The sequence below is a fragment of the Rhincodon typus genome, chromosome 4, assembly GCF_021869965.1.
Source record: "Rhincodon typus isolate 14 chromosome 4, sRhiTyp1.1, whole genome shotgun sequence".
NCBI lineage: Eukaryota > Metazoa > Chordata > Chondrichthyes > Orectolobiformes > Rhincodontidae > Rhincodon > Rhincodon typus.
This window is the reverse complement of record NC_063335.1, coordinates 69,468,499-69,488,727: the sequence shown is the minus strand read 5'-3', so window position 1 is coordinate 69,488,727 and position 20,229 is coordinate 69,468,499. Positions and strand designations below refer to the sequence as shown.

The window sequence follows — 20,229 nt, the reverse complement described above, 5'->3', positions numbered from 1 at the left end:
AGACCCTTCTTCATTTCTGAAGAAGGGTCTAGGCCTGAAACGTCAGCCTTCCTGCTCCTCTGATGCTGCTTGGCCTGCTGTGTTCATCCAGCTCTACACCTTGTTATCTCAGATTCTCCGGCATCTGCAGTTCCTACTATCTCTAGGATATTGGTGAGGCCACTTTTAGAACACTGCATACAATTCTGGCTGCCCTTCTATCAGAAGAATGTTGTTAAACTTGACAGGGTGCAGAAAAGATATACAAGGATGTTGATGAAACTGGAGAGTTTGAGTTATAGAGAGAGGCTGAATAGGCTGGGTTTTACTCCCCTGGAGCATTAGAGGCTGAGGGGTGACCTTATAGAGGTTTATAAATCATGAGGGGCATGAACAGGGTGAATAGGCATGAACAGATTTTTCCTAGACTGGGGAGGGGGGCATCCAAAACTAGACGGCACAGGTTTACGGTGAGAGGGGAAAGACTTAAAAAGGACCTGAGGGCTAACGTTTTCATGCAGAGGGTTGTGCGTGCATGGAGCCAGCTGCCAGAGGCAGTGGTGGAGGTGGATACAATTACAACATTTAAGAGGGATATGGGCCAAATGCTGGAAAATGGGACGAGGTCAGATTGGGTTGTCTGGTCACAGCAGATGAGTTGGACCAAAGGGTCTGTTTCGGTGCTGTATGACTCTATAACTCTATTATCCAGAGACCCAGGGCAATATTCTGGGGACCCGAATTCAAGTACCGGCAGTTGGTGAGGTCTGAATTAAATAAAACTCTGGATTTAAGAGTCGAATGATGGTTACAAAATAATTATCAATTGTTGGAAAACATGTTCCGGTTCATTAATATCCTTTACGGAAGGAAAATGCCATCCTTATCTGGTCTGGCCTACGTGATCTGCAGCTGCCTCTGGGCAATTATCTGTGGGCAATAAATGCTGGCCTTGTCTTTGGCGAGCTAAGCCAAATGGCCACCTCCTGTTCCTGTATTCCTATGCTGGCCAAAGCCCACATCCCATGAATGAATAAAAACATATCAGCCTGGATTTGGAATGGGAAATTGTGATTTATTGGAGATTTTTTAAAGTGGTCATAAAACAAAAATTATAAAGGAGAACGGTGGATGTAGAATAACTTGATTTTCAGAAGGCTTTTGATAAAGCTCCCCCATTCTAGTCTGGTTAGAAGGAATAAAACATATGGGATAGAAAGCAATATACTGGCATGGATTAATGATTGACTACAGAAAAAAAACAAAAGAAAAACAATAAACGGGTCTATATGTTGACAGGCTATAACTAGTGGAGTACTATAAAGATCAGTTCTTGGGGCACAGTTGTTCACAACAGGTGGGAATCAAAAGTAGTATTTCCAAATTTGACGATGATAGAAAGCTGAGTGGGAATGTCTTCCTCAAAACTATCACACCAACAGTACATGAACTACAACTGTTCAGGAAGATGGCTCTACAACATCTTCTCGAGGGTCAGTAGAGATAGGTTAAATTGAGTGATGCCAGCACACATGAATTAATCCATCTTTTTAAAAAAAAAATCTTCAAATTTACCACTTATTTCTTCCATTGAGGTCACAACTATCATGTGTGAAAGGCTGGTTTATAATCTTAACCACAACAACTGATATTACTTTCCAAAGGCACCACCAAAATCTGACAGAAATAAATTAGCATAAGAAACTTAAAAATTGTGAAATAATTATAATTATAGTGTCTGGAGGGTTTTTGTTTGCATATTGTTATGTGGGCCAATCATTCCATAACACAAGGTGGGCTCATTTAAGTATTTTAGTGGGGTTCCAGTATTTAGAAACATAAGACTACAGGTACAGGAGTTAGCCATTCAGCCTACCTCTCCATTCAATTTGAATATAGTTGATTGAATACTTCAATGTTTTTCCTCACTCCACTCCACTCCCTTCCTGTATACCTTAGGCAATCGGAAATCTTTTAATTTCTACCTTAAATAATCTCAAATACTGAACCTCCAAAGACCTCTGGGGGAAAGGATTCCAATCTTTTGAGTATATAAAAGGTACTTTCTGGATTTTATATATATTTGTGTATTTATTCAAGGAAACTTTTAAATTCATTAATATGCCAAAGAACATCAAAAATCAAAAAGATTAAGTCTCAAGATACGAGCAACAAATTTATTTTAACGTATGACCAAATGATCATGGCAGCTTAATCGTAAGATGCAGAGCTTTCAACCATCAATTTTTTTGACATTTCAAGTTTACACATTGTAATGCTGGAGAAAATCTGAATTAAACCCCAAGTAACTAAAGGTGCAGCAACAAAGCAGGCCTCAGTACGGTCCCCGTTAATCAGTCATTTTGAAAGACAATGTGCTTTGGAAAGGGAAGAGTTAGGGTCAGACATTACTGCTGGACGAAAGCAGAAGATCTCTGAAGGTACTATCATGAATGGGCTGGAGGAGGCCATGTTAAAATACGAGCACTGTAAAAGTGCATTCAGCTATAAATGTCGGGGTGGTGGGAAGGTGTGAAGGTGCCTTCATCAAAGGGTTTGGATGTTCTGCAAGGGACACTAGGGAGCAGTGTAATTTGCACCAAGCGAGTAGCAGGGGAAGGTTTTGGAGATGTGGACTGCAAAGAAAGCATAAGAGACAGGGAGAGTACACCTGAAATTGAGCTGATCCACACAATTTTCACGCCTCTCTAAGGTGGAGCAGCAGGAAAGAAAGTGAAAAATAAGGCACTGAAAGGACTGCAAAAGCAACAGCAGAAACTGCAAGAGGACATGCTTCTGGTTAGGTGTGCTGGAGAAAGATGAAAGGGCAAGTGACAACAGTCTGCCAATGTAAAGAAGGCTTTATTCCTGGGAAAGGGTATACAATACATGGTTCAACTAACTGCAGATGTTCAAGCAATAACTTAAGTGCAGATTGAGGCTCTCCAGAAAGATTTACATTGCAACATGCTGCCAAGTTACAGGATATACTGACATACATCAGGTTTAGTCACATCCTATACCAATGGCTCTGAAGATCAAAGTACCTCTCAACTTCTACATCTATGGTTTTTTCCAGGATTCCACTGGAATGTGTTGATCCACTGATAGACTGGAGTCTATCAGTGCATCAACTGCACACGAGGCCATCAAGGCTCTCAGGGCCCACCCAGCACCATTTGTCAACAGGACCACATCCATTCCATCAATGCTCAGCTCTTTTGCAGCTATGGCAAGCAAATCCAGACTGTTTCAGGATTCCTGAAAAGCATACGACACATAGGAAGTCAGGCAGTCCCAGGCTTTTTTTGTATTCATTCGTGGGATGTAGTAGTCACTGGCGAGGATAGGATGATAAGGTGGCTAAGAAGGCCCTTCCTTTATTGGCTGAGGAATTTAATACAAGAGCAGGCAGGTTGTGTTGGAACTGTATACATAATTAGTTAGATCACAACCTGAGTACTGTGTGTAGATCTGAACATCTGATTCCAAAAAGGATGTAATCGCATTGGAGAGGGTATAGAGCAAATTTGCATGGATATTACAAAGGCTGGAAACATGCAGTCAAGAGAAAAAGATTGGACAAGCTCAGCTTGTTCTTCTTGGAACAGAGGAAGTGAGTGAGATTTGGTTGGAGTGTGCAAAATTGTAAGGAACTAGGTTAAAGTGGATGGGATTGCCTTAGAAAAGAGGTCAGTGACTAGGTGTTACAGATTCCAAATGTTTGCGAGGAAGCTTACAGGGAAGATATCAATTTTCTTTCTCAGTCAAAGGATGGTAGGGTTCTGGAACTCAGTGCCTGAAAAGTAACCTTCAACTCAGCTAAAAGGTGTTTTGATATACACCTCAAGTGCCATAACCTACAGGGCTACTGACCAAATGCTGGAAAGTGGGTACGGGCTGGTGGCTCAAGGAATCCAGGCACAATAAGTCCACGGCTTCCTGTGATATTAGTTCAGATCCTGCTCAATACAGAGTCAAGACTCTGTCCTAATGTGGAGTGAAGAGCTATTTGATGAACAGCACATCACCTGTTTTAAGTTTATTCTGCTATACAGTGGGCTGTTTGCCTCCTGGAATGAAGTGACGCAGGCATTATAGGTGAAGAAAGTGGGTAACTCAGTTGTTGCTTTTACAGCAGGTGGGGAGGTGTCCCAAGTAAATGAGTAGATAGCCTAGAGGGCATGCAGGATTAGTGGTGTTAGAAGTTGGATGGGTGAGAGCGAGTAGGAAAAGGTTGGAGGTAATAGTAAGAGTAGGAGAGTATGAGCCTCGATGGAAAGTGTGTACAGCAGCAGAGACAGAATGAGCTTGAGGAAGCGAAGAGAGTATGGTGGCACTTACACTGGAGTGGAGAAGGACATTGACCCTCTTCCTACAAAGTTAGGCATTTCTCCAAATTACTGACACTGTTTTAATTCAGATGGCAACCCGGACACAGCTGGCATGGCATGGTCTGGTATTGTGGCCTTTTGTGCTGGCCCTGGGGGAAGAGGAAGTCCTAGGTTGGCACCACCTCTGTCCAGCAGGACCTCCCAGCAATTACTCAAAAATGGAATGTAAATTGCTGTGACTGCCATGTCTGTGGCAAATGTCAGGAACTGTACAGGCAAGCTTCAACTGACTGCTTATCTGGGTGCACTACCTCAAACACATTCTGAACTGGTATCAGAGGACTTACTGAAGGCCACCCCCCTTGACCTGACTGAGCCTGTTGACAACTATTCCAAGCCTCCCAGCTTTGTGGATATGCTAAACGGCATAACAGAATAGTAGTAATATCAGCTTAGTATCTCTAGTTAAGGGACTAAAGAGCTAAAAGGCAAGTAAGGCATGGAGCTGTAAAAAATCTCCAAAAAACTCAACACTACTCAGACTTAGTGGTTCTCCTTTCAAAATGGCCATCCTCAGCCAGTTGTTATCACAATCAAACAAAAGGACTGCAAATGTTAACTCTAACAAATCATTTGACGGTGCTGGAATTCTTGGATTATTTAACAATCCTCTGTGATTGACTCTTAAAATAATGGGGCCTGATTGTCCATCTGCATTTGGTGGCAACTGAATCCACAAGAGAAGTCAAGTGTTTGTTCATTCTTTGGGATATGGTCATCAGTGGCAAGGCTAGCATTTGCTGTCTGTCCCTAATGCTTGGACTAAGTGGATTGCTTAGCCAAATTAGAAGGCTGATAAGAGTCACATATAGGTAAAAATTCAGTAAGGCTTTCAGATTCTCTTCCCTAAAGAACATTAATAAACCAATGGGCTTTTATAATAATTGATGATAGTTTCGTGGTCACCATTACAGATCAATGTTATGTCTAACTGTGGTCTAATAGGTTCACAGGTATAATAGCCACAGCAGAAGTTTGCCTCTGATCTACTGTCTCTTAGGACACTAGCACAATTCAGACATCTTAACTAAGACATCAGGCTCTGTAACTTGATGTCCATGAATATGCATTCCCTTTCTCCTTGTTACGTTTATAAAATATCTGATAAGCTACAGCATTTTCTCTTTTGGTGGTGTCTTTAGATTAAGTCCAGGGGCTTTCACTTGGAGATGACTCCTCAAAAATGTCGTTGAAACCTTTCACACTGGAGACAGCACTGAATGCAGACAGGACCTCAGATCAGAAGAACAGTGGGTGGAGTCTGTTTGGGTGGAACTAAGAAACACAAGGGGCAGCAGATATTGATTAGAGTTATTTGTATGCCACCAGATCACAGTGGTATTGTAGGGCATAGTATAAATCAGGAGATGAGAGAAACTTGTTGCTTGTGAAATACAGTGTTATGGGTGGCACAATCTGCACTGACATTGGTGAAGACAAAAGCTTTGGAGAATGAGTTTTTGGTGTGTCTTAGGGATGATTTGATAGAGCAGCACGTTTTAGAGCCAACTAGAGCACAGGCTACATTGAAAATAGTGTTACACAATGAAAAGGGGATATCTAACAACCTTGTTTTAAAAGAAATTTTAGGGATGAGTGACCACAATATGATAGAATTTTGCATAATGTTTGGAAGTGAGGTAGTCCAACTGGAAACAAGGCTGTTAAATTTAAATAAGGGAAATTATGAAAGCATGAGGCACAAGTTGACTGAGCTGGATCGGGAAAATATTTTAAAAAGCTCATCTGTACATTGGTAATGACAGTCTTTACAGAACAATGTATCCATAATCTCCTTGTTTACCTACCCACTTCATATCTCCCTCTCTGAGCTCTGTCTCCACTTATCCACTCCACTCCAATGTACAGTCACAGGACTAGAAATATTAACCCTGCTTTCTTCCCACAGATGCCACCAGACCTGTGAAGTTTTTCTAGCAATTTGTTTTTGTTTATAGAACTATTACATGGCTTACAGTGTCCATGCATTCTCAGGATGCAAAAACTCAAAATCAGCTAACCACAGCTGACAAAGCAAGTTAAATTTTGCATAAGATTAAAAGAAAAGGCTATAATGTGGCCAGAAATAGCAATAAACCTGAGAATGAAGAAGTTTTTAGAAGACAGTAAAAGAGGACCAGGAAACTGATAAGGAATGAAGAATAGAATAAGAATGCAATCTGGCAAAAAAAATTAAGTGGATGGTAAAGGCTTGATTGATTTGATTTGATTTATTGCCACGTATACCTTAGTACGGTGAAAAGCTTTGTGGGCCATACAGGCAGATCACAGTAAGCAAGGACATACAGATCATAGAGTGAAGAAAAAACTTGGGCAGAATAAGGCATACAGCTTACATCAACCAGGAGGTACATTAAACAAGATCAACACTAACAAAATCACCAGTATTTGAAGTTAGAGAGTCCATTCATCAGTCAAGTAACGATGGGAAAGAAGCTGTTCATGAATCTGCTGGAGCGTATGTTCAAGCTTCTGTATCTTCTGCCTGACGGAAGAAGTTGTAGGAGAGCACTACCGGAGTGGGATGAGTCTTTGATGATGTTGGCAACCTTTTTGCGGCAATGAGACATGTAAATGGAGTCCATGGTTGGGAGGTTGGCTTCCATGATAGTCTGGGCTGTGCACACCACCTTCTGCAGTTCCTTACAGTCCTGGGCAGGGCAGCTGCCATACCAGGACGTTATGCACATGGACGGTACGCTTTCAATGGTGCATCTGTAAAAGTTGGTGAGGGTCCTTATTGACATGCCAAATTTTATGAGCCGCCTGAGGAAGAAAAGGCACTGTTGTGCCTTCTTGACCATTGCATCAATGTGGGAAGTCCAGGACAGGTTATCGGTTATTGTCACTCCTAAGAACTTGACATTCTCAACCCTCTCAACCTCCACTCCACTGATGTAGATGAGGGGGTGTTCTCCTCCTTTCTTTCTGAAGTCAATGATTAGTTCTTTACTTTTGCCGATATTGAGAGAGTGGTTGTTATTATTGCGTTACATCACCATACCCTTTATCTCGTTCCCGTATTCTGACTCATCGTTGTTTGATATCTGTCATACCATGGTGGTGTTGTCATCAAATTCGTAGATGGTGTTTGTTTGGAATTTGGCAACACAGTCATGAGTGTACAGGGAGTACAATAGGGGGCTGAGAACGCATCCTTGGGGGTCTCCAGTGTTGAGTGTTATCATGGAGGTCTGTTCTCACCGACTGCGGTCTTACGGTCAGGAGGCTGAGGTTCCAGTTGCAGAGGGCAGTATTGAGACCTTAGTCTCCGAGTTTTAAGATCACTCTGGAGGGGATAATGGTGTTGAAGGCAGAGCTATTCTATAGGTACCTAAAAAGTAAACCATTGGCCAGGAATAATATGGGTCTAAATGGGAGTCAAGACAATTTAAAATGTGTAACAGAGAAATGTCAGAAGCTAAATGATTGTTTTGGTGCCTGTTCTTACTCAGAAAAATGTTAAAAATCTCCCAGAATCAGAGATTCAAATGACTTAGAAGCATGTGGAGTTGAAAGGAATTGATATTATTCAGAAGGTTATACTAGAAAAATTAATGGGGCCGAAAGCTGGTAAATGCTTTGGGACTGATACTGTCAATCCAGAGTTTCGAAGAAGGTGGGCAGAGATATAGCCAATACACTGACGTTTATCTTCCAAAATTTGATAGACACTGTAATGGTTACTGCAGATTGGAAGTTTGCAAATGTCATCCCACTATTTAAGAAAGGAAAAAGATAAAAAAGCAGGGATCTACAAGCCTGATAGCCTGACATCAATAGTAGGGAAACTGCTAGAAGCTATTAGAAGGGCTATGATAAAAGGACACTTGGAAAAAAAAGTGATGGGTAACTATGATGTGAAGGTGCCAGTATTGGACTGGGGTGGACAAGGTCAGGAGTCACACAACACACCAGGTTATGGTACAACAGATTTATTTGAAATCACAAGCTTTCAAAGCTCTGCTCCTTCGTCAGGTCACATGATTGCCAAACTTGAAGCTTTTTGAGCATTTTACCAACAAACTAGCTAAACAGCAGTCAATGGGTGTAGTATATTTGAACTTTCAGAAGGCTTTTAGTAAGATTCCCCAAAGGAGATTGTTTAGAAAAAATAAAGCTCATTGCATACTAGGTTGCGTACTAGTATGGATAAATAATTGGCTAACAGACAGAAAAAAAAGAGTTGGAGTAAATGGGTCATTCTCATGTTGGCAGACTGTGAATAGTGTGGTACCACAAGGATCAGTACTTAGGCCCTAGCTGTTAACAATATACATCAATGATTTGGACATGGGGGCCAAATACAATATTTTCAAATTTGCAGCTAATACAAAGCTAAACAAGGATATGTGTTGTGAGGAAGATGTAAAATATTTTCAGCAGAATTTGGACAGATTTATGATTGGGCAAGAACATGGCAGAGGAAGCATAATGTAAAAATGTAAGATTATCTACTTTGGTAGGAAGACCAGATGTGTGGGGTATTCCTTAATTGGTGAAAGGTTAGAAAATATAAATCTGTGAAGAATCTTGAGTGTCCTTTTCAATAAATTACTGAAACCTAATTTGTAAGTCTAGGAGGCTATTAAGAAGGCTAATGAAATGGTTAGCTTTTATCACAAGTGGATTTGAATAAAAGAAAGAGGAAGTCTTGTTTCAATTGTACAGGAACTTACTTAAACTGCACCTGAGTGATGTGTGCAGTTTTGTTCTCCTCATCTCAGGAAAGATATTATTGCCAGAGAGTGAGCGTCTACCCAGAATTGTTCCCAGGATGACATGAATGTCCTATGAAGAGAGAGTGGACATATTGGACCTGTATTCTCTGGAGTTTCAAAGAATGGGAGATTATCTCATTGAAATCTATGAAACACTTCAAGGAACAGTCTGGGTAGACACGGGTCAGATGTTTCCCCTATTTAGGGAGTTTAGAACTATGGGGCACAATTTTAAAATAAGGGGGATGCCATTTAGGATTAAGATGAGGAGAATCTATTTTACTTAGTGAATTGTGATTCTTTTCTACCTCAGTGGGCCGTGAAAGCTCAGTCATTGACTATGCTTAAGGTGGAGGTTGATAAATTTCTGATTACCAATGGGTTAAAGGATTATGGAAATAGAGTGGGTAAAAGGCACTGAAAGTTTCCATTAGCCGTAATCATGCTGAATTGCAGACCAGATTCAATGGGCTGAATGGCCTACTCCTGTTCCTATGTTCCGAATCACGGCTATCAGTTGCAGCAAACTGAACATTGAACTCAGATGGATGTATAGTTGATGAACCTCAAATATCTTTTTTTACAGATAAGAATCCATGAGGGAATCCTCTCCCGCACCTCTCAGAAAGTGTCGTAATTTTAAGCTACTTCTCCTTTTCTAGCTCTCCAAGCAATCTGCGAGTTATAATAGTATCCAGTTCCCCAAGTGTAATTATGTGAATGGAGGCATGCATATGAGAAAGCAAGCAGTAGAAAGTGGGTATTGAAGGGGTTTTCAAGGAGGAATATGGTGATAGGCTGAGGAACATGGGCTGAGTCATGGTCAGGAATCTTGTGTCACCTGGTCCTCATCATCCTGTTCTTCACCATGACTGTCATAGTACATAAGAGAAAGGGATTATAGCACCTTGAGCGCTGTCAGAGTGACACAAGAAATTCTCATATAAATGCCTCCCAGTTCACAGTTGGGCATAATTAATTTTCATTTGGTGTAAAAGTGGTGCGACATAACAAATGAGACATTTAGATCCATAGGTGAATGCTAGATGCAAGGCCTGCAAACATTCATAAACATAGAACTAATTGCAATGATGTAAACAGATGTAGTTGCAGTGATATCAAAGTCAGTCAGCTTTGTAACAATGAATAAATTCTTCATCTTATCTCAAAATAATATCAATATCTTACAAGTAACAATTTACAACACTGTCCAATAAACGTTTCCTCAAAAAATAAAAAAAACCCACAATATTTTGATTGCCCAGTTAGTTGCACACTATAAGACTTATTTCTAGATATCTTCCTAATCACCTGCTTGGGGATGTTATTTCATACCTCTGGACAAGGTGATACTTGAACCTGGGCCTCTTGGTTCAGTGGCTGGGATACTACCACTCCACAATCAGAGCCTTAAGACTTGATTCTAAACCTTGACACATAATTCTGTACACCTTGCTATATTAAAACTAGTGTTAATAATAATTACACATTTTCATCACCGAACAACATTTATTCACTATACCTAACAAAAGCTTCCGATGTTGCATAACAACGACATTTTAGAAGTGATAACAACATCCAATATTTGTACGCTTTATTTTTAATACCATAATTACCCTAGGTTGTCAAATAGTTCTGCCACTTTTAAGATTATTAAATGCATGAGACTGCATTATGACATATGACTTTTACCACGCCTACCGAGACTGAAGATGACTAATGATATTAATATTGCCAAAATTTTGCTCTTGCCGCATTGGAGGATTAACAACATCTTTCACTGCTATCAAATAATTACTTTAAAATCATGTGTTATGAACATTATATTACTTATGTATGTTAATGTAGGAATTCTATCTATAAAGATATTACTAGAACATTTCTTGACTCAAGGAAAACAAAAAAAATCAATTCCTGTTTGGCAGTAGACCCTGCATTTCAGGGGTTCCCAAACTGTGCTTGATGTCATGAGCTTCCTCTCTCCCAAGGTAGCAATGGCCTACATGGAATGTGCACTCTGGTAGATCAGCTTCAGGCCTGAAGAATTACATTTCTTTCCTTAACTGAAGTTCAGTGGACATTGCCTAATGAAATGAGCTGCAACAGCCAATTGCTGTACCCAACAGGGGAGGAAAAAAGAATTACTGTCAGTTTTCTGGTAATCCCCTGGCCAACATGCATCTCTTACATCATGCTGCTCTACTTAACCTACAGCTCTCACACTTCTTACCATCTCTCCAGTTCTATGTCCTCACCACAGCTCTCACAACTCTACTCTTCCCCCATCCTCCACAGCTCTTCTCCCCTTCCTCTTTTCTTATACTTCCATTTCTATAGTCACAACTCTATAAATCCCAACTCCTTAGCTCTCACATCATTACCCCTCCAACTCACTGCTGTTACAGCTTTCCGCTTCCTCCCCATAGCTCTCAAAGGTCATTTACCAGGTTAACCTAAGAGGCGACTGCTGAATCATGTTCTGCAGCGCTCTAAGCCTTTGTCCAAAACACTCAAGTATAATTGGAAGATTTTGAAAGGAGCTGCTCCGCCAATCAAAGCCATTTCTCTTCTGTGTTTCCTGCTGACAGGCTCATTATTTAACCTATTAGCAGCAAATGCAATAGAAGAATAGTCTGTGACTGGAGGAGAAATTAAGTGTTTTCACTAAGCTTGAGGCCCAGAGCTCTGTCAGAGGGTCTGCTGGACAGGGAATGCACACACTACCATAGGGAGGAGGGGAATGCGAGTCAGACCACTGGGGCTAGGCTGCCATGTTGAAGAAAGGGAATGAGAGACGGGATGCTAGGATATGGTAAAGGCAAATTCTGTGGATATTGGAAATCTGAAACAAACACAGAAAATGCTGGAGAAATTCAGCAGGTAGATAGAATTCAAAATTCTTCAAAAGAGTCATATCAGGCTCAAAAATGACCACAAACTTCCAGTTACCTGCCACTTCAATAGATCTCTCTGTTCCTATGCAAACATTTCTATCTAGGATCTGCTGCAGTGCCCCAGCAAGGCTCAGTGTAAGCTAGAAGAACAGCATCTGATTTTCCACTTGGGGACCTTGCAATCTTCAGGACTGAATATTGACCACTAATTTTAGGACCTGAACACCTTCTTCCTTGTCCTTTACCCAAGGTCCTGTCATCATATGAACTGCTTTCAGCACAGTCAGCCCACTTGTCATCATATGGTTCCCACTAGCAGCTCTTTTGTCCTGACTTACCATTATCCACCCCTTTGTCTGCTTGTCTTTCTCTCCTCTGGGCTTCATCTCTACCTGTCGCTTTACTGCCCCAACTCTGCCCCTACTACCTTTTCCTAGCAATCATCATTTCTGAACAAGGGTCTCTGGACCCAAAACATTAACTTTGCTTTCTCTCCACAGATGCGGTCAAGCCTGCTGAGTTTTTCCAGCTTTCTCTGTGTTTGTGCCTTGCTGGTGTGAGAGAATAAAAGTCAAGCATACACACTAGCAAAGTAAAATTAGCAGATGCTTAAGAGTTATTTTTTGTCTATCTTCCCAGAAACTGAGTAATGCCTACATCACCCTCTTCTCTGATGACCCGGACTTGGGGGCCTTGTCTTTTCTCTCTCGAGCTTCTTCATAACCAAGAAGGTTTTATTAGTTAGCCATCAGGTTAGCTTTCTTTCTTAATTACAGATTTATTAAATTCAAATTTCACCATCTGTCAGGGTGGGATTCAAACCCATGTCCTCAGACCATTAGCCTGACTTTCTGGCTTATAACTCAGTGTCACTGTCACAACGTTAACAGCATCCCCCTGCTCTGATGCTTGGCACTTTTAATGATCATTCTTATTAATTACTCATTTAAATGATCAATTCATTGCTTTGCAATTTTTTTCCCTGTAATGAATCTTTACTGTTGTGGCAGTCCTGATCTTCTGGCTGAGTAGTGAGAGAAATATTGACATGTAGTTGGCAGCTTGCAAAAAGGTTGGACAATCCTGCACTACACATTCCAGTTCCCATAGTTGTCACAATTCTACACATTCCCACAGCTCTCATAGCTCTTATCATTCCAGATACTCTCATAATTTTACCACCCTCCCCACTGCCAACCACAGCTGTCACAATTCTACAATCCCTCCCTCACAACTCTCATAACCCTATCCCACCCATACAGCTGTACTTGAACAGCTCTCACAGGTCTATTCCCACCCCTGTAATAGATATCACAGCTTTTCCACACCTTCTCAGCTCTATGCTATACTCTCACACCTCTATCCCAACAGCTACATCTCCAGCACCACCTTCCCAACACCACAACCATAGCTCTCACACATCTCTCCACCTTCAGCTTTCACAAATCTACACTCTCACCACACAGCTGTATATGTCTCCCAGAGCACTTACGAATCCACCCCACCCTGCCTCAGTTCCCACACCTCCACTGCCACATCTCCCAAGCCACCCCACAGCTCCCACACCTCTAACTCTTACAGTTTTCATTCTAGGATCAAATTTAAATTTCAGTGTCAAAATGGGGTCAAGGTGGGAAAAGGTATGAGAATTATTGCTCCAGATGCATTTACTTTTCAGTATGATCAATGTAATGCAACCATTTCAAAGTATTTGGTATTGAAATTGTTTTGATTTTCTTTCAGTACAAAACTTGTTTGTTTGAAGATACCTGAAGATTAGTTATCTGAAATCACTATGAATTCTGACATCTTTAGAAGATCCAGGATTAGCAAACTTCAAAACCAATCAATTTTATGAAGTTATAAAATGATTTATATTATGAATTCAATGAGCTATTTTGCCCCTCTGCAGGGCAAATTATCTTAAAGTTCTCCAGGAAACTTACTTCATTTTGGGTTTTGTATATGGCTTCAAGTTCTTTAAACTTGGCTTCAATATCTTCAACAATCTTCCCAGCTTGTGTAACTTTTTTTAGAACATTTTCTTTCTTCTTTTCAGCAGCCTCTTTAATACGATGTAGCTCATCAGCCTCTGCTTTAGCCTTGGCCTATGTTTGGACAACAGTAATATAGTATAATTATATCTACAAATACCTGAGGAATAGATATTTGTTTTAAAAGACTGTTTTCAATATTAATGCTTTATTCATAAATAAGTTAGTGTGAGTGTATTCATGGGTACATCACAGTAAATCAGTCGGATTTTAAGTATGCTCCCACTTCAGTGGTGTGTTGGGAAGTATGGTGGGGACAGCTTTTAAATTGCAGCGTGACCCTCTCAAGACCTTTCTGCCGATTCTCCCTTTTTACTTGGAAAGGGCAGGTGCAGGCAGCCTGGGCTTCCTTTGGTCTATTGAGACCAATGACCATGTAAGTACCCTTTTCTGCCTCTGCTGCTATTTTACCCCTGGCAAGGGGAGGCCTACTGCAGGTGGGCAGCTTAGCAGCTGTCAATGCATTGGTTCGTGACAGGTAATCGGGTGGAAAGGAATGTGAACTCCTGTACCCATTGGATGCATTCTGTCACTTACACACACACACATACACACACCGACGCATGCACGCACAACTTTTCCGCCCCCTTTAACTCAGGCTCTCAGACCTGGCCCCTGATGTCTGGCTGGGATCTGCCAGGCCTCACCAATTTCCCAGACTTGATGCACAGCTTTGTAACGTTCTCTCATTAATGGCTGCTTGCAGTCCCAACAATAGCCAATGCTTTAACATAGAGCTGCTGTAAACTATAGATTGGTTGGCAGCTTTCTGAGTGGGACTCACTGCAAGATGGGTGCAGAAGTCTCACCATGAGCCAATCAGCACTGGACCCAGCAAAAAATGGCCTCAGGGCCACCTACATTTTAGTAAGCAGGTTTCCAACTGACCTTTAGTCAGGGTAGGGGAAGAGGGTAGGGAATATGGTAACCTGTGATACTCTGCTTTATAATAAATACAGTAGAAATGCTAATAATACAGATTGCATTATGATAGAAAGTGTTAACCAGCTCTAAGAAGTAGACTCACAAAGCTTATTCTTTATCCTGGCTGCAGCACAACTATATATGTTGAGGCAAAAAGCAAGTTTAATAAATTCAGGAATTTCCTTATTATTAATGCTTTAAGATATTAGCAGAAGATTGATAGGACACTTAAAAGCCACAGAATTCCATCCTGAACTGAGTTCAGACATTCTAGTTTCGCACCTTCAATATTGTCAATAACAGTGTCTTATGCAGATGGATACCTTAGGTCCGTTACCTGAAGTTTTGCGCGCAGCATCATTGTGTCTTTGATTCTTTTCTTTAATTTTTCAGTCTCAGCCTATTGGTGTAAACAAAAGCAGATTTCAAAATGGATTGTAACTGGTATTGCACAATTGCAGGGCCAGGGACAAAAATCACTCCATTGCTGCTCCTGGCCTGCATCCCAGCCCCCAACCTCAGTGTAGTGGGCCCTCCCCTACTCACGCACCACCACAAGCACAGCGGTCCTGCCACACACCCTCCCACCCTCCACAAACCAAACACAGCAGCACTGCTCCCCTCAGCTGAGCGCAGTGTACTAGAAACCCAAGCCCTGGTTTACTGAGCCCTGATATACTGCTATCTTAAATTCTTCCCTGGGCCTTGTACAAATGGAATGGACTTTCCATGGCTCACATTCTCAAGGCTACAATCACTCACTCCAACACTGCCACTGCATATATCTCTCACTAAAATTCACGGACCTCAATTGCATACAGTACGCCCACTCGATGACTCTCACTGAACTCATCTTCCAAACTAACCCCACTTGACCTCTGCACTTCCTACTCACATACTCTGGACACCTCACCCACCCTTGCATCATCACGAGCACATCTACTGTCCACTTCCATCATGCTCAATCCGTCTCTTTGTCTCAGTACAGGAAAAAATCTCTCACAACCAGGTTGAGATGGCCAAGACAGGCCACAGGGTGGTGCACAATAAGTTCCTCCCTCCATATGATGAAAAATTGCTGGAGTTAGCCAGAGAAGATTGCAATTGCTCATGTGGGGACACTGTGACCTTCATGGATAGCCAACTGAGTGAGTTTCACTGCACTGTGTATGCATCTTTCCTATTAAAACCAGTGCTAAATCACACTTATTCTGAACCACTTTTTGCTTTTTTTCCCATAAATAATTCCGTCTCTTCTCTTATGCAATGACCTATAGCAAGCAGAAGGGAAGCACCACTAATGCTCACCTCAGTCTCCACCTCTGCAGAGGAAATCAATCAACCCTGATAGGACGAACCGGCAACACTTTTGCCTGTATCTCCACCGGCTCAGAGACTTTCACCTCAGTAGGTAATCTTTCTAGGTTAGATGTGCTCCAATCTGGTGAGCACATCACTGACAAATCTCCATAGCTAGCTGAGGAATAATCATCCTAGGCCATTGTCTCAGAGGAATGCTGGTAACAAGGCACATTTTCAGCACCGGGCAGAAAAACATTCCTGTGGTATCAGTCACTTGTGATTTTGTCAAAATGTACAGAGAGACTCAGCAACAGCAGGTAGGTTTATCAGAGCTGTTCCTGAACCACCAAGGAGACCCAGGGCCAGCACAATCAAGTTTCTGTCAGATATGTGCACAGACCTGCACCAAATTCAGCTCACTTTTCCTCGACAGGTTCTAATTCTATTCTATAAGATTTTATCTGACCCCTCCAGCCCAATCAAAGCTCTAGTGCAGTGCATGTTCCTCCAAGTCAATATCCTAATCCTCAGAGAACTGCTCTTGATTCCCATTTTATCTGCATCCATGGCATCCATGACATTTCCCCTCTGGTGGCTCCGGTTATAAAGGGCACAACTTGTCACAATGACCTAGTACACCCATTCTGTGCAATACTGTGAGGCTCCACTATTACAATAAAGGATCCAAAGGTCATCTTGAGGAGGTCTTTGGTCTTTTCCACAGTGGCCCTGGTGGAAGAGTGTGCAGCACTGTTATAACTATTTTGTCTCAGTTTGAAGTTCATAAAGGTTTCATCAGCTACATTTGGAGGGCATAGCTATTGCCTCCCAGCAGCCAGCCTTTGACAGCCCAAGGACCTTGCAAGGACACAAGAACCTGTGAGTTCTCTAGTATAAGCACATCGGGGCAGATCCCAGGATATCCGGTTCACAACTGCAGAATTTGACATCTACGAACAATTGTTGAACTCTACAGATTGATAATGAAGGCTCCCAAAGCGATGTAGTTACAGTCTATATTGCCCTGCTTGTCTCTCCTTGACATGGGGGAAGGATATAAACTGGTATAATCTGGAGAGAACGTGAAACTATGAAACCATTGTCAATTGTTGAAAAAACCCATTTGATTTACTGATATCCTTTAGGGAAGGAAACTGCCATTCTTAACTGGACTGTCCTACATGTGACTACAGACCAAAAGGAATATGGATAATTCTTAACTGCCATATGGGCAGTTAGGGATGGGCAATAAATGCTCGCCTAGCCAGCAATGCCCATGTCCTGTAAATGAACAAAAAAATGTTTTTGCCCACTCACTTAACCTGCCTGTGACCTTCTGTAGACTCTTCCTGCAATCCTCACCACTTGCTTTCCCACTTCTTTTGTGTTATCTGCAAAATTGGTGATAGTACATTCACTTGCCTCTTCCAAGTTATTAGCATATATTGTAAATAATTGTGGGTCCATTGATCTCTGTGGCACTCCACTGGGTACAGGTTGGCCCATTTATCTCAGATCTCTATCTTCACTTAGTTAGCCATTCCTCTATCTGTGCTAATAACTATTTCCAACACCATGGCTCTTATCTTATTAAGTAATTATGTCTAGTACCTCATCTAATGCATTTTGGAAATCCACATATATACCTACTGGTTCCCCTTTATGTATCTTGCTTGATACCTCCTCAAAGAATTCTGATAGATTTGTCAAGCATGATTTCCCCTTTATGAAGCCACGTTGACTCTGTTTGATCATATTAAACATTTCTATATGTTCTACTATCTCATCCTTTAGAACAGAATCTGGTGTTTTTCCAATAAAAGCTGTTAAGCTAGTTGGCCTTTTATCTTTTTCTTTCGTCTGCCTCCATTTTTGAATAAAGGTGTTACATTGTCAGTTCTCCAATCCGCAGAGACTTCTTTGCCTCTTCAGAACAATTCAATGAACATATGATTTGACTAATCAACCAATCTCTCAAAAAGCCCATGCACCTGACATGACACCTGGGCAAAAGTTCATACATGCTTTGCTCAAATATGTCTGAGACAGACCAAGATCAGTCACAATCATTCTGGGTAGCAACTCAACTCAAAGCTTTTGTGACAATAGTATGGCTTTAAGAGGTGTATTTTATCTTTTCTTTATGAAGAGAGGGTGAAACAATGGTGTCAAGCAGTCTGGTTCAATTAAATAAAGTAAACACATTAGGAGACATTGGGTTTTTCTAAAGTTGGAACAATTGAAGTAGCTTTAAAGGATGGGATCATGCTCCCACAAAACCAGGATTTTCTATTGGGGGTTTGGAAGCTGCTATACATCTCTTCCTGCTACACCAAAATGCTTGAGTACTCTCTCTCTCTCTCTCTCAGAGATTTCTCTCGATGTCTTTCCTCCTGGACTGGAGAACTACATGTGACAATCCATTTTGCTGAATTTGCCTTTGCTAAGGGTATATTTATGGGATGTTACTATATTGGAACTGTTGCTGGTTAGTAGTTAAGTAATCTTTTATTCTATTGAGTTTTCTAATAGAGTCATGTCATTCGAACTTTTCTTTCTTTTGTTTGAATTTTAACTACAGTGTAAGAATAAAATGTGTTTTTGCTTCCAGCCTGGTAGTTGACCAACTGAATTTCATCCAGAACACAACATCTTATATTTGCCTTTAAAAATAATAACTTAGGGTCTAGGCTATCTTCTTAATATTATATATTTTGAGATGGTTTAGTCTGGTCCATAACACTTTGCAATCTCTACAAGCTGATAGCCAAGACTAAGGTGACCCTTCACCATATCCATAAATTACAATATGCCAAGAACTGTGCCATTTGACTTACACTGCAAGTGAAAATCAGACCACCTTCAATCTCATCAACTCTGTACACAATAAGATTTGTCTCCTAATCAACATTAATGAGACAAAAATCCACTTCAAGCCCTGCCCCAGACAAGGACCTAAACACCCAGATAGTATTATTGATGGGAAAACTTTAGAATTCATTGAATACTTTTCATATCTCAGCAACAACCTTACTGAAAATGTTACCAAATAGGGGATCCAGCTCAGAATCTTGTGCCAGCTGTGATGAAAGGTGATTTTTATATACAAATTTATTTTAGAGGTTGGATTTTGATAATGTGATAATGTCACTGGATTAGTAATCTAGAACTGCATGCTAATTTTTGATGGTATAGATTCAAATCCCAAAATGGCAGGGCACTTAGCTCTTCAGGCCTACTCTATTAAATAAGATCATGATTGTGACCTCAACTCCAACATTCTTGCTTATCTCTGGGAATCTTTGAGCGCCTTCTTAGTCAAGAAGCCCATTTTTGGATTAAGGCAGTAATGAGATCAGGAACTGAATGGTCACGGCAGAATCCAATCTGAGTGTCAGTCATCAGGTTATTGCTGAACAAGTGAGATTTGATAGCACTGTCGACTATCACTTCCATCATTTTGCTGATGATCAAGAACTTTCTGATAAGGCATAACTGGTCATGTCAGATTTGTCCTTTTTTTGTGGAGAGGACATATCTGGGCAATTTTCTACATTTCTGTGTAGCTAATGATATTGTAGCTGTATTGGAACAGTTGGCTTGGGCACAGCAAATTCTGGATCCCAAGTCTTCATTACTATTGCTGGAATGTTGTTAGGACATTGAGCCCTTCATTATCCTATACCTTCAGCCACTTCATGTTATAACATTAATGAAGTGAACTGCATTTGCTGAGGACTTGCAACTGTGATGCTGGGAACCTCAAGAGAAGGTAAAAATGGATCATCCACTCGGTACTTCTACCTGAGGATGGATGCAAATGCTTTGTATATGTAGATGCCATAAACCCATATCGACACCCTATTCAAAACAGCATCAATGGCCTGCACTCTGTGAATGCCATTTTGAAATTAAAATAGCATCTGTAGTCTCAAACAAT

The 20,229-nt window shown here is 41.1% G+C and overlaps 1 protein-coding gene across 1 annotated transcript in view; it reads right to left on the bottom strand.

Moving 5' to 3' along the window:
• Positions 1–20,229, bottom strand: part of LOC109931136 (coiled-coil domain-containing protein 178) — a 332,555-nt gene that overhangs the window by 204,653 nt on the left and 107,673 nt on the right. Inside the window, exons 13-14 of the mRNA XM_048596128.1 lie at positions 15,325–15,387; positions 13,956–14,117 (exon numbers count right to left, since the gene is read on the bottom strand). Of these exons, the coding sequence (XP_048452085.1) occupies positions 13,956–14,117; positions 15,325–15,387 (225 nt within the window). The remainder of the gene's footprint in view (positions 1–13,955; positions 14,118–15,324; positions 15,388–20,229) is intronic.